General features: G+C 40.0%; 1 protein-coding gene across 1 annotated transcript in view; it reads left to right on the top strand.

Annotated features, from left to right (window-relative positions):
* The window catches only part of katna1 (katanin p60 (ATPase containing) subunit A 1), a 55012-nt gene extending 43460 nt beyond the window's left edge, over positions 1-11552 (top strand). Inside the window, exons 10-11 of the mRNA XM_083905723.1 lie at positions 10352-10478; positions 11202-11552. Coding sequence (XP_083761849.1) covers positions 10352-10478; positions 11202-11400 — 326 coding nt within the window. The 3' untranslated portion in view covers positions 11401-11552. The remainder of the gene's footprint in view (positions 1-10351; positions 10479-11201) is intronic.
* Positions 11553-12610: the final 1058 nt, after the last annotated feature.

Genomic DNA, 12610 nt, shown 5'->3' on the forward strand with positions numbered 1-12610 from the left:
AAACATGATCAGAACCCGGTCCACTTTAGAACCTCACAGTGTCGTCATACTTTAACGTAGAGAACCAACTTTATATGTGACACCAGAGACCCGTCCTGAACATGTCTGCAAAAGGTGACCTCACTACAGGAAGTGGAACGCCCGAAACAGGAAGTTAAATGCAACTGTGCCATACATTGATAAATCTGCATGAAACATGATATGTGAGACAAGGGACCTTCTCTGAACATGTTTAGGGACACGCCCTTGACCTAACAGGAAGTCAGCCATTTTAAACAAGTGCCCACATATTTGCTGTACAACTTTACCAGCAAAGGTCCTGCACGCGACGACACATGCCGGAAGCTGCAGGCCCCATCGAAATTACACCGGCGGAATTTTCTAGTTATTATTATTATTATTATCCACTGATGATAATCATACGTGAATGAGCTCAGCTCCTGATGCAAGGTGTGCATTAGGGTTGGGAATTTCACACATTTTTAGAGTCGATTGTCAAGGTCCACGTGTCAAATTTTTTGTCGACATGAGACTTTCTGCTGTTAGCTGTTAGCTGGAGCTAACTAACTGTTACTAGCAGCAGTGATGAATACTTACTGAAAAACTTTCTGATGTCCATTCTTCATTCACGTTATTCTGCTAAGCTGCTGTATTCGCTCTGTGTGCTTCAAGGTGCACACACGCTGCAGGAGTGCAAGCAAGGTCGCAGGGAAAACCTGGACTGGATTGGATAACGACACACTAAAGGGGCTTTCTCTGCTTTAAACTATGAAGTGAAGGGAAACGGACAGATTTATGATCATATTTAAGTGAATAATGATAAGTTACATCATTATTTATTTAAACTCAGATTATGGCCATTTTATATAGAATTTTCAGCACTTTTTTTGTAAGCCCCCCTAAAATAGGCCTAGTGATGCCACTGCCACTACCTATCAACGGGTTGCATTGTGATGTCAGAAAACCTATCTGCGGTCCACAAGGACCAAGGCTGAACCACCACAAGACATTGTAAAAGAAAAACAACCTGGTAATAATCGTGGGCCAGTTTATAAGACACACCACTACCAGAGGCAACACATTCCTCACCAAGAATTAAAAAGAATGCTGAGTGACAAAACAACAAATTATATATTTGTTATAGCCTACTGTGGTACTATGTTGTGTCGGAATGGTTTTGAATTGTGGATTTGGTCCATGATTTGCCTTAATTTTGCTGTAGTTTTGGTGGTTATGATTATTTCTTTCTTGGTGTGTGTAGTTAGTAATACTTTAGATTTAACCTACATTTGTCATTAAAGCCAGTTGTGATCATTGACAGTATCTTTAATATTGGATTTTGATTAATTAATGAGTGAAGTTGGTAGGCTGTAAACTTATAGGCGTTACAGTAGCTATGCTGTTCAATCCAGGCTGTGGTGTTGGGTTGTAGATTTTTCCTTTTTCTTTTTTCTTCATCTGAGTCTTTTGAGTTAGGGTTGCATAATTGACATCAAAATCCTCATATACATCACCAGTGTGTAGACTGTGTTCGTGAAAGCGAGCATGTCCGTGTGCATGCTTGTGTGTGTGTGTTCATTGCGGCCGCTGCTGTTAATTGATCTAATGTGTTTTACTATGAGACGAATGTGTGCGTGTTGATTATTTATATTGCTTAAACAATCGACATTGACCCAGTTATGAAAAACCATTCAGTCTAATTCTTACTTCACTAGTACTATGTTTATGCACCAAGCAACATTGTAAATAATTAATAAGTATTTATAACTTGTACAAATACATTGCAGTTCATAAAAATAACAATAATAATAATAAAAAGTGCACGGTATCGTGATACTAACCATGATACTTTATCTGGTATCGGACCGTGTTTACTCATTTTGGTATCGCAAAAACTCTAGTCAGCATTAACCTCTTCTTCACGGATGCCCTTGGTACCGGGTGCAGCGTCACATGCTGCGACAAAAACATCATAAAACCATGTCTAATTTTAACAAACGCAGACATGCTGCATACCCACAGAAAGTGGATCCACTCAGGAGCAGAGGCACGAGTGCAACGCTGCACTCAGTGCCATGGGCTGCTCATGCCGCAGAAGCAATGGCAAGTGAACGAGACTCAAGTCTGAAGAGGCACCGTCTTCGTTTAAGTCCGTTTAAGTGTGGGATTATTTTGGATTCAGCGCAAACGACGATGAGGATGAGAAAAGGACGGTCAACAAACAAACCACGGTGTGCAAGCATTACGTTGCAAGCATCGGTTATACACCGCAGTGAAGTTAGTTTTAAGTTAGATAATGAAAGACATGATTCGCTCCGGGTAAACGTCTTCCTCGCATCACAACTCTGAAGTTGGCTCCACATTCACCTACAGTGCGACTCAATTTATGTCATCATGCAGCACCATGTATTTGTAGTTGTAGTTTCTATGAGTGGGTTAAAATTGTGTTTATTTGATTGGATAGCACGTTTAATTTGTGTGGTTTTATGTTTAATTTGATCTATTGTTTAAATAAAGTTTGCGGTTTGATTTTGTCTGTGCTTTAAAAGCTCACATAGAGTGGTCCTGTTGCACATATATGTTAGTTATGGAGGTCTACTTACAAACATTAACTTGTTTTTATGGTCAAAAACCTCCTAGTTGCTGTAAACGAGCCGATAGAAATCTGTCCTTACTGACGCTGTCTTCAGCCGTGGTGTTTCAGACTGAGATCTCACACCCAGAAGACAGAGTGTGTTGTGATTGGCCAGCCAGCGCAGAGCCTTCCCAACTGTCTTGTGATTGGCCAATACCCGGAAGTTACATTATTAGCACACCAGGGCCCGTATTTATCAAGCGTCTTAGGATTACTCCTAAGAACCCTGCTAAGAGTAGACTTAGTTAGTTATCAAGCGTCTTACTCGCACTTTCAGCGAAGTGTAGGACTGAATCTTAAGTGTCACTCTCAGAGCTGAATTACGACAGTACTATGTGCCATAAACTGAATTTTAGGTGACGTCACTTCCGTGTCCATAGAAATGACCAATCACGGAAGGAAATTCTTCCTTCTTCTTCTGCGGCTCAGTTGGTCTCAGTTTCAATTGGAATTGGAAGACCACAGTTCAAGTTAAGGCCCGAAGTGGCAGACCAAGAAAAATCTCAGATAAGCAGAGGCGAAGGATGGTGAGAACAGTCAAAGTCAACCCACAGACCAGCTCCAAAGACCTACAACATCATCTTGCTGCAGATGGTGTCACTGTGCACCTTTCAAATATTAGTGCACTTTACAGGAGATGCTTTAAGAGATGCTATATGGAAGAGTAATGCAGAAAAAGCCTTTTCTCTGCATCCGCCGCAAACGGAGTCGCTTGAGGTATGCTAAAGCACATTTGGACAAGCCAGCTTCATTTTGGAATAAGGTGCTGTGGACTTATCTTCGCATACTTAATATCACTCAATTATGATAAACCATGCTTGCATAAGCCTCAAATTTTAGCTGTACATCGTCCAACTTCATTACAATGAAAACTTACTGTTACATCACTACCAGAGTATTTAGCTGTGCTCGCAAATATACCTATGTTTATATTTAATACAAGGACAAGGATAGAGTTTAAAATCATATCTTAGCATACTTAATGATCACACAATTACGATAAACCATGCTTGCATAAGCCACAAATTTTAGCTGTAGTCTAACTTCATCATAATTTACCGTTACAGTACTACCATAGTAGGCCTCCCTGTGCTCGCAAATATACTTATATTTAAAATGTTAATTTACTGTTACAACTACTATGCTACTCGGTATGCAATGGTATTCGGTATTTTACTGAACCATTCGGTACACCCTGTACAGTAAAATACGCAACGGCAAACAAGAGTATTTCGGTATGTTTCAGTCGGTCAAAATGTATGATGAAAATGAGAAAATCAATGTCGACAAACAAACCACGGAGTGCAAGCATCTGTTATGCAGCGCAGTGAAGTTGGTTTGAAGTTGGATATCGGACAGACACTCGCTCTACAGCGCCACCCAGAGCAAGTGTCATCACCCGTCTTTTTGTAGTTGTAGTTGTAGTTTCTGTGAGTGGGTTAAAAGGATGTTTATTTTTGTTGGATAGCACTAAACTTTATTTGATTGTAAATACCCCATTCTGAACATTCTTTGTCCTGTGTAGTGTATTCTGTGTAGAACTTTCTATTGTATGAGTTGTAAGTCTGGGGCTTTAATCATTTTGAACGTGTTAGCTGATATTTGTCTGGGCTGATATCGAGAAACTTACTTCTGTGGAGGTTATATCGCTCCACCAGGTTCTGGAATTGGATGAATGTGTTATGTTCGAGTATTTGTTCCAAGTACCTTATTCCTTTTTCTTGCCATGTTGAGAAGTTTAACATTACTTTATTTTGCAGGATGTCAGGATTATATCTTTGCAGAATGTTTTTTCGATGTCTACCATTGACTGTCCAGTGGGTTAGGTTTTATCCATTGGATGGGGAGCATAGAGAAGAGGTAATTCTTTTTCAGTAAGATCATCATTTTTATAGTGCGCTCAGGGATTAAAACTAACTTTTTTCACCACCGTCCCGGAAACGTCTCGAAAAACATTTTTAATCGTCCTGAATCATCCCGAAAATCTTTTTTTACATTTTGAGTTGTTACTTACTGATAATATAATAAAAACACAATACATTATGTTGATAATAAATATTTTTTTTTTTTTCCAGACTAGATTTGTTGTGTTGTAGATGACAACCAACACACTCAGTCACAGAACTGTGGCCTACCGGACCTAATACTCCACCATTTAGTGACTGCATTTAGTGGGTTGTAGTCGTCATGAGAAGGGCCATGCATTGAGATTTGCATGAGGCTGTTTAGGGCTGTCAAAATTACTCAAAAATGACTTTTGAAAAAACACAAATATTCGAATATCTGTATTTGCGCATGATATCAATGACGCGCGCATCTGGTGTGCGCTGCATCCGGTGTGCGCTGCATCTGCTGCATCTGGGGGCTTTAAATCAGCCAGACTGTCAGGTGATGACAGCATGACGTCAATAACAGGACGAACTAATACAACCAGACATAACTACTTGTAGATGTAGTTTATTTAAGTTTAAACATATTTCACAACATATTACCTACACAAAAATAAGTAAATTAACTAATGACCAAGAGCGCAGATCTGCCGCTCGCTCGCTCTCTCTCTGCGCATACTGGTTTGGAGACTTTCCAGCGTTTAACAGGTGTTGTTCCACAGTGTACTCGCTCTGTTTCGACCGCCGAATTATCGGTGTATCCCTAAATATAACATCTTTATTGACAAGAACGATGTAACCGTAATAATGACGCACTTGATAATGTGACTTGGGTTTCAATCGGCACCTGGACATGCGTGCGCTGCGCTGATTACATGGGGGCGCATGCGCTCTTGTTCCCCGGTATAGAAAAAGCCGTGGTGTATAAAAAAATCTATTTTAAATAAATAAACAAGCAACGCTAAGCCTGGCGGGGCTTCATTCAGTGACTGAACAACACAAACATGAGCGCGCAGCCATTTACCTTTTCACATAAGTATTTCTCACCGACCGCGAACCCGTTCTGGTTCACAGAAAGTGTTGAAAACTTAAACAGAAAAAATGTAGTCAGTCAAAATTCTCTTTCGTCCCGTGGTCGTCCCGAGAGAGAATATTGATCGTCCCGATGACAATTAATGACGTCCCCGGGACGATGGGACGGTGTTAATTTTAATCCCTGGTGGCGACCCATAAGTGGTATGGGTAGAGAGGTCCATTGTTGGAGATCATTTTCAATTGTTTTAGTTAGGGGTGAATGATTTAGTTGAGTCAGGTCTGAGATCCTAGAAGATATACTAATTCCCAGGTATTTAATGTTGCCTGATTTCAGGGGAGTCGGTATAGATGTTTTGAAGTCGGAGTTGATCGGTAGAATAGTTAATTTTGTCCAATTAATTGAGTAATCAGACTGCTGAGAATTTATTGATGAGTGAAATGGTACCAGAGATAGTGTTTTGCGAGTTTTGAAGGAAGAGTAATACATCATCCGCATATAGGCTTATCTTGTGGTGCAGATCTGTTTGAATACCTTTTGATATTTCAATTTTCTCAAAATGCGGCTGCAAGCGGTTCTATAAATATGGCAAACAGTGAAGGGGACAACCTTGTCTGGTGAAGCTTGGAGATGTTTGAGTGTTTGTCTTGACCGAGGCTCTGGGTGAACTATAAAGAATTTTGATCCAGGAGACGAAGTTGTGTTTGAATCCAAATTTATCCATTGTAGCATGGATGACTTTCCAGTTTACTCTATCAAATGCTTTTTCTGCATCCAGTGACATACTTGCTCCTTGGATCTCATATAGAAAGTTAACAGCAACAGATTCCAAATGCAAATGTCACTCCTGGAATCAACTCCAGAACTTTTACCTGTGTCATTGAAGATGAAATAATGAGGGAATAGCCCACAATTGTCCAATTACTTTTGGTCCCCTAAAAAGTGGGAGGCACATGGAATATAGCACATAGAAAGTGTTGTAATTCCTACACCGTTCACTTGATTTGGATGTACATACCATACTCAAGCTGAAAGTGTGCAGTTAAAGCACATCTTGTTCGTTTCATTTCAAATCCATTGTAGTCGTCTCTAGAGCCAAAATAAAGAGAACTGTGTCGATGTCCAAATATTTATGGACCTAACTGTACATCGGCAGCACAACAAACTTAACTACTCACCTGAAGCGGCGACATGACTTGAATTTTTCCCAATCCATGTAGGCTCCAGAACATTTTTTTCCACTCGCCACAGAGTTGTTATGTTGCTCACACTTTTACACCACACCTAGTGCAACGCAGACACATGTCTCTGTTATTCACTCACTTCTTCAGTGCTTCTTTTAAAGTAAACAAGAACCCAACAACTTATGCACTAGTTGCTTAGCGCCATCTACTGGTAGCAAACAGTATAACACATTTCGGCTTTTCTGATTTTTGTTAAAAGTTATACTTGTATCATTTCGTGTGTCGAGGTGAGCCCAACTATATCTAGTCGGAACCTCTCAACCTCACGCACAAGCTCGGGCTCCTTACCAAACAGCGGGGTCACCAGAGCCAGCTTCTGTAGCCGAGGGTCAGTCCTCGCCTCCGGCTACCACCCAACTCGTACTGCACCCGACCTCTATGGTCTGTTCGTTGTTAAGTGTTGGCAGATTTATAGAGTTTAAAAATGTATTTATCTCTGTCCTAGATGAGGTATTATTGGATGAGTATAGGTTTTTGTAAAGGTCTCTAAAGACGTTATTTATTTCCTCCGGTGAGTGTGTTAAATTCCCGTCAGGGTCTTTTATGGAATGGATAGTTGTTTTTTCTTTATTTATTTTAAGTTGGTTAGCTAAAAATCTACTGGATTTGTTACTATGTTAGAAGTTTTCCAAGCGTAGCCTTTCCAGTTTGGAACTGTTTTCCTTTTCCTTGGGAAACTGATCGTTGACGCTGAAGTCCGTTCCTCTGAGCTCTCTTCCCCAGCTCTTCACCAGCTTCTTCTGTTTAAATTGTTCGAATTTCACGCCGATGGGACGCTCCAGAACTTTTATCTGCTTAATATGAGATGAAATAATTAGGAAATAGCCCAAACATAGCAATGAAATAGCTTTTCAGTCAATTGTCCCCTAAAAAGTGGGAGGCACATATAGAAAGTGTTGTAATTCCTACAGCGTTCACCTGATTTGGATGTATAATACCCTCAAATTAAAGCTGAAAGTGTGCAGTTAGAGCACTTCTTGTTCGTTCCATTTCAAATCCATTGTAGTGGTGTATAGAGCCAAAACAAAGAGCATTGTGTCAATGTCCCACTATTTATGGACCTAACTGTATGCATATACATATGTGTGTATATATATATGTGGGTGTGCATATGTATTGTATATGTATTGTAACAATCAGCCCTTTAACATTATTTTCAAACAGCTGAGTCACTATAAACGCACAAGAGATTCTTGAGGATGTAAGAAGTAATCAATATGACAAAGCTTCAGTAATGTCACCGATACTCAGTGCCTTCTTAAACAGACACATATGCATAAGAGCAGGTGTACCATGAAACAGGTATGACACGGGAATAATCCTCTGTCGGAACGCAACAAAAAAGAAAAACGTAATCCATCACAAACGAGGCAAAAAGTCAGACCGCTGATCCAGTGGTATACCATGTCAAAAAATGCAACAAATGAAGCAGTCCAGATCCATAGAACACATCGGGTACGTCAACATCCAAAGTTAGGAAAGTTTGGATCTGGGCACGTCTTGTTGCTTGAGACGGGCGCACGAGTAAACGGTCCATGAAGTGAAATAACTTCCTGTTCATGTCTCTCCCGTTAAAGCCGCCTCTTACGTCTTGTTTGAAGAGCTCTCAACCCAAAGGGAACTATCTTTGACTTATGCTATCATGCAGCAAACAATACTGTCGCTACGTATCCCAAACACACCCGCGCTTGCTGTTTCTCTTCCCCTTTCTCACACACCAGGCGCACCTCCCTAAGTGAGCTTGGGTTCGCGGGCTTAATGAGACATCCCACATTTTACCAAAATACACAGTGGAAACTAAGTATATTGCACAGGTATACATATCAATATCCTTCATCATACCTAAACATTATATTTACTCTTTGTAATACATTATATGCAACCATCAACTTTACTGTTCCACACTTAAATTAATGTGGATATGTATATATGTATATATGTATATATGTATATATATACAAATCTCCATCATTTGGTGTCATGTTCTGTTCAATCATGCTCTTCAGTGGCACAATGAGAGACACTGTGGGACTCTTCTCCTCACACAACACTGTGGTGGCTGTCTTCAAAGGATGCAGCAGCTTCACAAGGTCTTCAGCATCTCTGATATCGCAGCTGTCAAGTGTATCAATATTTCGGGCATTTTGTCTTATCTCTGAACTGGTGAGAGCTGCTGCTATGGCAGCTTGCTGCTCAAGGTAACGAGCCAGTATATCCAACATGCTGTTCCATCGTGTCGTAACGTCCATGATTAACTTCTGTGAAGGCAATTGTAGCTGTTTCTGCTTGGACATTAACACCGCGGTAGCCGTTGAACTCCGATGAAAAAAAGCAGCCACACGTCTCACCCGCCCGAGCAAACGAGTGACGCGGGGAACACCGAGGCCAGCTTGGGTTGCAAGATTTATAGTGTGCGCAAAACACTTAATATGCGGCTTCAATCCCGCCTCGCGCACGGCCAAGTCCATATTAGGTGCATTGTCAGTAACAATAGCGATGCCGTGGTTGAGTTTTTTAAGCTCCCAGTCAGTAACAGCTGTCTGTAAAACCTCAGCTATGTTTGCCCCTGTGTGGTACTCGAAAGGTGGGCGAGTCTGTAGTACAACACTTTCCATTTTCCAGTCATTATTAATTGTGTGGGCTGTAATTGTGATGTAGCTTTGCGTACCTCTCGATGTCCAACCGTCTGTTGTTATGGCGATGCTTTCTGCGTCTTTCAGGATCTGGATCATAGAGGTTCGGGATCACTTTGCGGGTAAAATGTGTGCGTGATGGGATGGTGTACTTCGATTCCAGTGTGTGGAGGAGTCGCCGAAATCCTTTATTTTCTACCACAGAAAATGGCCTCATATCTGCTGCGATGAAAACACCTATGTCTCTTGTTATTGTTGTGGCTCTGGTGCTCGACTGTGGAAGTTGAGGTCCGAATGCGTTTGTCAGCGTCGTCTGGCTTGTTAGTGGTTTCTTCACAGGTGCACTTATTGATTTGAGTACCGCGATGTGGTGATGCTGTATATGTCTCTGCATCGTGCTCATATTAGCCAAGGTGTATGGCATCATTTTCATACAATGCTTGCATATTGTCCGTGTCTTATCAGTCACTCTACTGCCATTTATCATTTCCGTCGGGTACCCAAAATGCTGCCATACAAACGATTTGAAAGTGGCGGGAACATCTTCAATAGTAATACCGGTGTTTTCCGACGCCATTCTGACTGCTTGCTGCTTCCCCTCCTTCTCCTCCTTCTCCTCCTCTTCTTCTCCTTCTTTAGGTTCTGGCAGGCTAGACGTAGCAAAGGCGCATTACTGGCCCCACAGGTCACAAATCTCGCGGGACATTTTTTTACCGCGACAAAAAATATCGTCAAGTTTAATCTCGCGAGATCTTGTGGCACGAGATCTCGTCACACCCCTAATATATGTATATATATATATATGTACATATATACATATCTGGAGTTTTCTTTAATTATTTATTTGCATTTTGTGGAAATGTGTATGCTGCTACTACTCCACACAGGATCAGCTCGTGTTGCCTTTTCTGTTGCAGCTAAAGGCCGAGTGGAACTGCTGAGGATCAACCTGAAGGAACTGGAGTTGGCCAGTGATGTGGACTTGGATAAAATCGCAGAGCAAATGGAGGGCTACTCAGGAGCTGATATCACCAATGTGTGCAGGTGAAGCTGTTCTTCAAGATAAACTTCTTAACACTGGGCCTCATTCACTCACAGGCGGTACATACAATTAGTTTCATCATTGATTCATCTGTCAATTATTTTCTCAATTAATCAAGTAATTGTTTCGTGCATTAAGTATCAGAGAGTGTTGATCAGTGTTTGTCTAACCTGGAGTTGATGGTCTTGAATGTCTTGTTTTGTCCACAAACCAAAAAGATTCAGTTTGAATGATTTCTTTATTATATATGGAGCAAAGAAACTTTTAACACACATTTAACAAGCTGAAAAATCAGACTTGGTTTAACAATGAATATAATCAATAATATAATTATTTATAATTATAAAAATAGTTAACGATTAATTTAGTAATTGATTAATAATTGTTTTATCGAGTAATTGTTTGACACATAAATCTGGGTTTCAGACACACTCCAGAAAGACTTTTCCCACAACATGGCCATTATATAATGTAGATATAATGTAAAGTTCACAACACCATTTAAAAGATAATTTAAAGTATTAATGCATTGACCAAATGTATTACGTAAAACTGACTCCCTTTCATCTTCCTCATTTATGGTCATTGAAGTATTTATCTTCTGTATATTAGCCGAGTAAGTTTATTTACAATGGAGTATATAAAAATGTTTAAAAAAAAAAACATTTGCAAAAATGCATATCCTCCCCTGCATCCATAGATAAATGTGTTGTCTGATTCTGCAGGGATGCGTCTCTGATGGCCATGAGGCGACGCATCGAGGGCCTTACGCAAGAGGAGATCCGCAACATTTCCCGGGATGAAATGCACATGCCCACCACCATGGAGGACTTTGAGTCAAGTCTGAGAAAAGTGTCGAAGTCTGTGTCTGCAGTCGACCTGGAGAAGTACGAGAAATGGATCGAAGAGTTTGGATCGTGCTGAAAAACTAAACTGAAATATGGAAGACGTGTTGTACCGATCCCTGCCATCTGATCTTCTGTCATTCCTCTTTAGTTTTTTTTAATGCACTTCACATTTAAAGTGGCTCTTGATGTATATATCATGATCACAACATTAACCAGACATGTCTATGAATAAAGCAACCATATGTATGGATATTTAAAGCTGTCTGTGTGTGTAAGTTTATTAGTGAACAGTGCTGAGGAGTGGCTCAAAGGTTTACTGTGACTTCATCTCTTCACACCACTGACTGATTTCATTCCAACTTCACTTGAACTCGCTCCACTCCTGCATTGTCCTTCTTGAATTTAGCTGTGCTGTACCTATAATCAATGTCTCTTTTACTGAATGTTTTCAATGTATATTATAGGTTTCCTATCGGAATGTGTAATTCATTTGTTGATCACTTATGAGTCACTTTGGATTAAAATGGCTGCCAAATTAATGTACTACTAAATGTAATGTGCTCTCTCAACCCGTTCATGAAAGTGAAGAACACAAAATGGAAGGGTTGGTGATTTACTTTTACTTTTTGAATAGATAACAACACTACTACCATTATGATTCCCGTACATCCAATTAACACACTATGGAAACCTACTATGGAAAAGGATTAGGACCATGTGATATATATGGATATGTGTGCGTTGTCACAACCTGGCTCAAAGCCTGCGACAAAAAAGGAGACCACACTTAGTCTGTGCATAGTTGAACATATTTAATTAAATAAAGTAAACTACTTAAACATAATGTGTAAACATTAACAAATTATGTCAGTCGGCAGGCCAGAGGAAGAGGGCGAGCATAAGATAAGATAAGATAAGATAGCTTTATTTATCCCACAGTGGGGAGAGAACAGGGTTTCAGCAGCTCCGTATACAGATTAACAATTACACAATGTTATAAAAACTGTACAAAGAAAGAAATAAGATAAGAGTGAATGTAAATAAGGTGCGTATTTGGTTCAGGTAAAAATAAGACAAATCTAGGCAGACAAGACAAACAGGACAACAACTGTAAACAATAACTAAACAGACCAGCTAAAGACAAGGAACAAAAACTGTAAACAATAACTTGACAGACCAGTAAAAAAACAAAAACTGTAAACAATAACTTAACAGACCAGTTAAAACAAGAAACTGAACTGTAAACAATAAACATAACAGACCAGTTAAACAACAAAAAAACAAAA

This window comes from Microchirus variegatus (genome assembly GCF_963457635.1).
Source record: "Microchirus variegatus genome assembly, chromosome: 19".
Classification (NCBI taxonomy): domain Eukaryota; kingdom Metazoa; phylum Chordata; class Actinopteri; order Pleuronectiformes; family Soleidae; genus Microchirus; species Microchirus variegatus.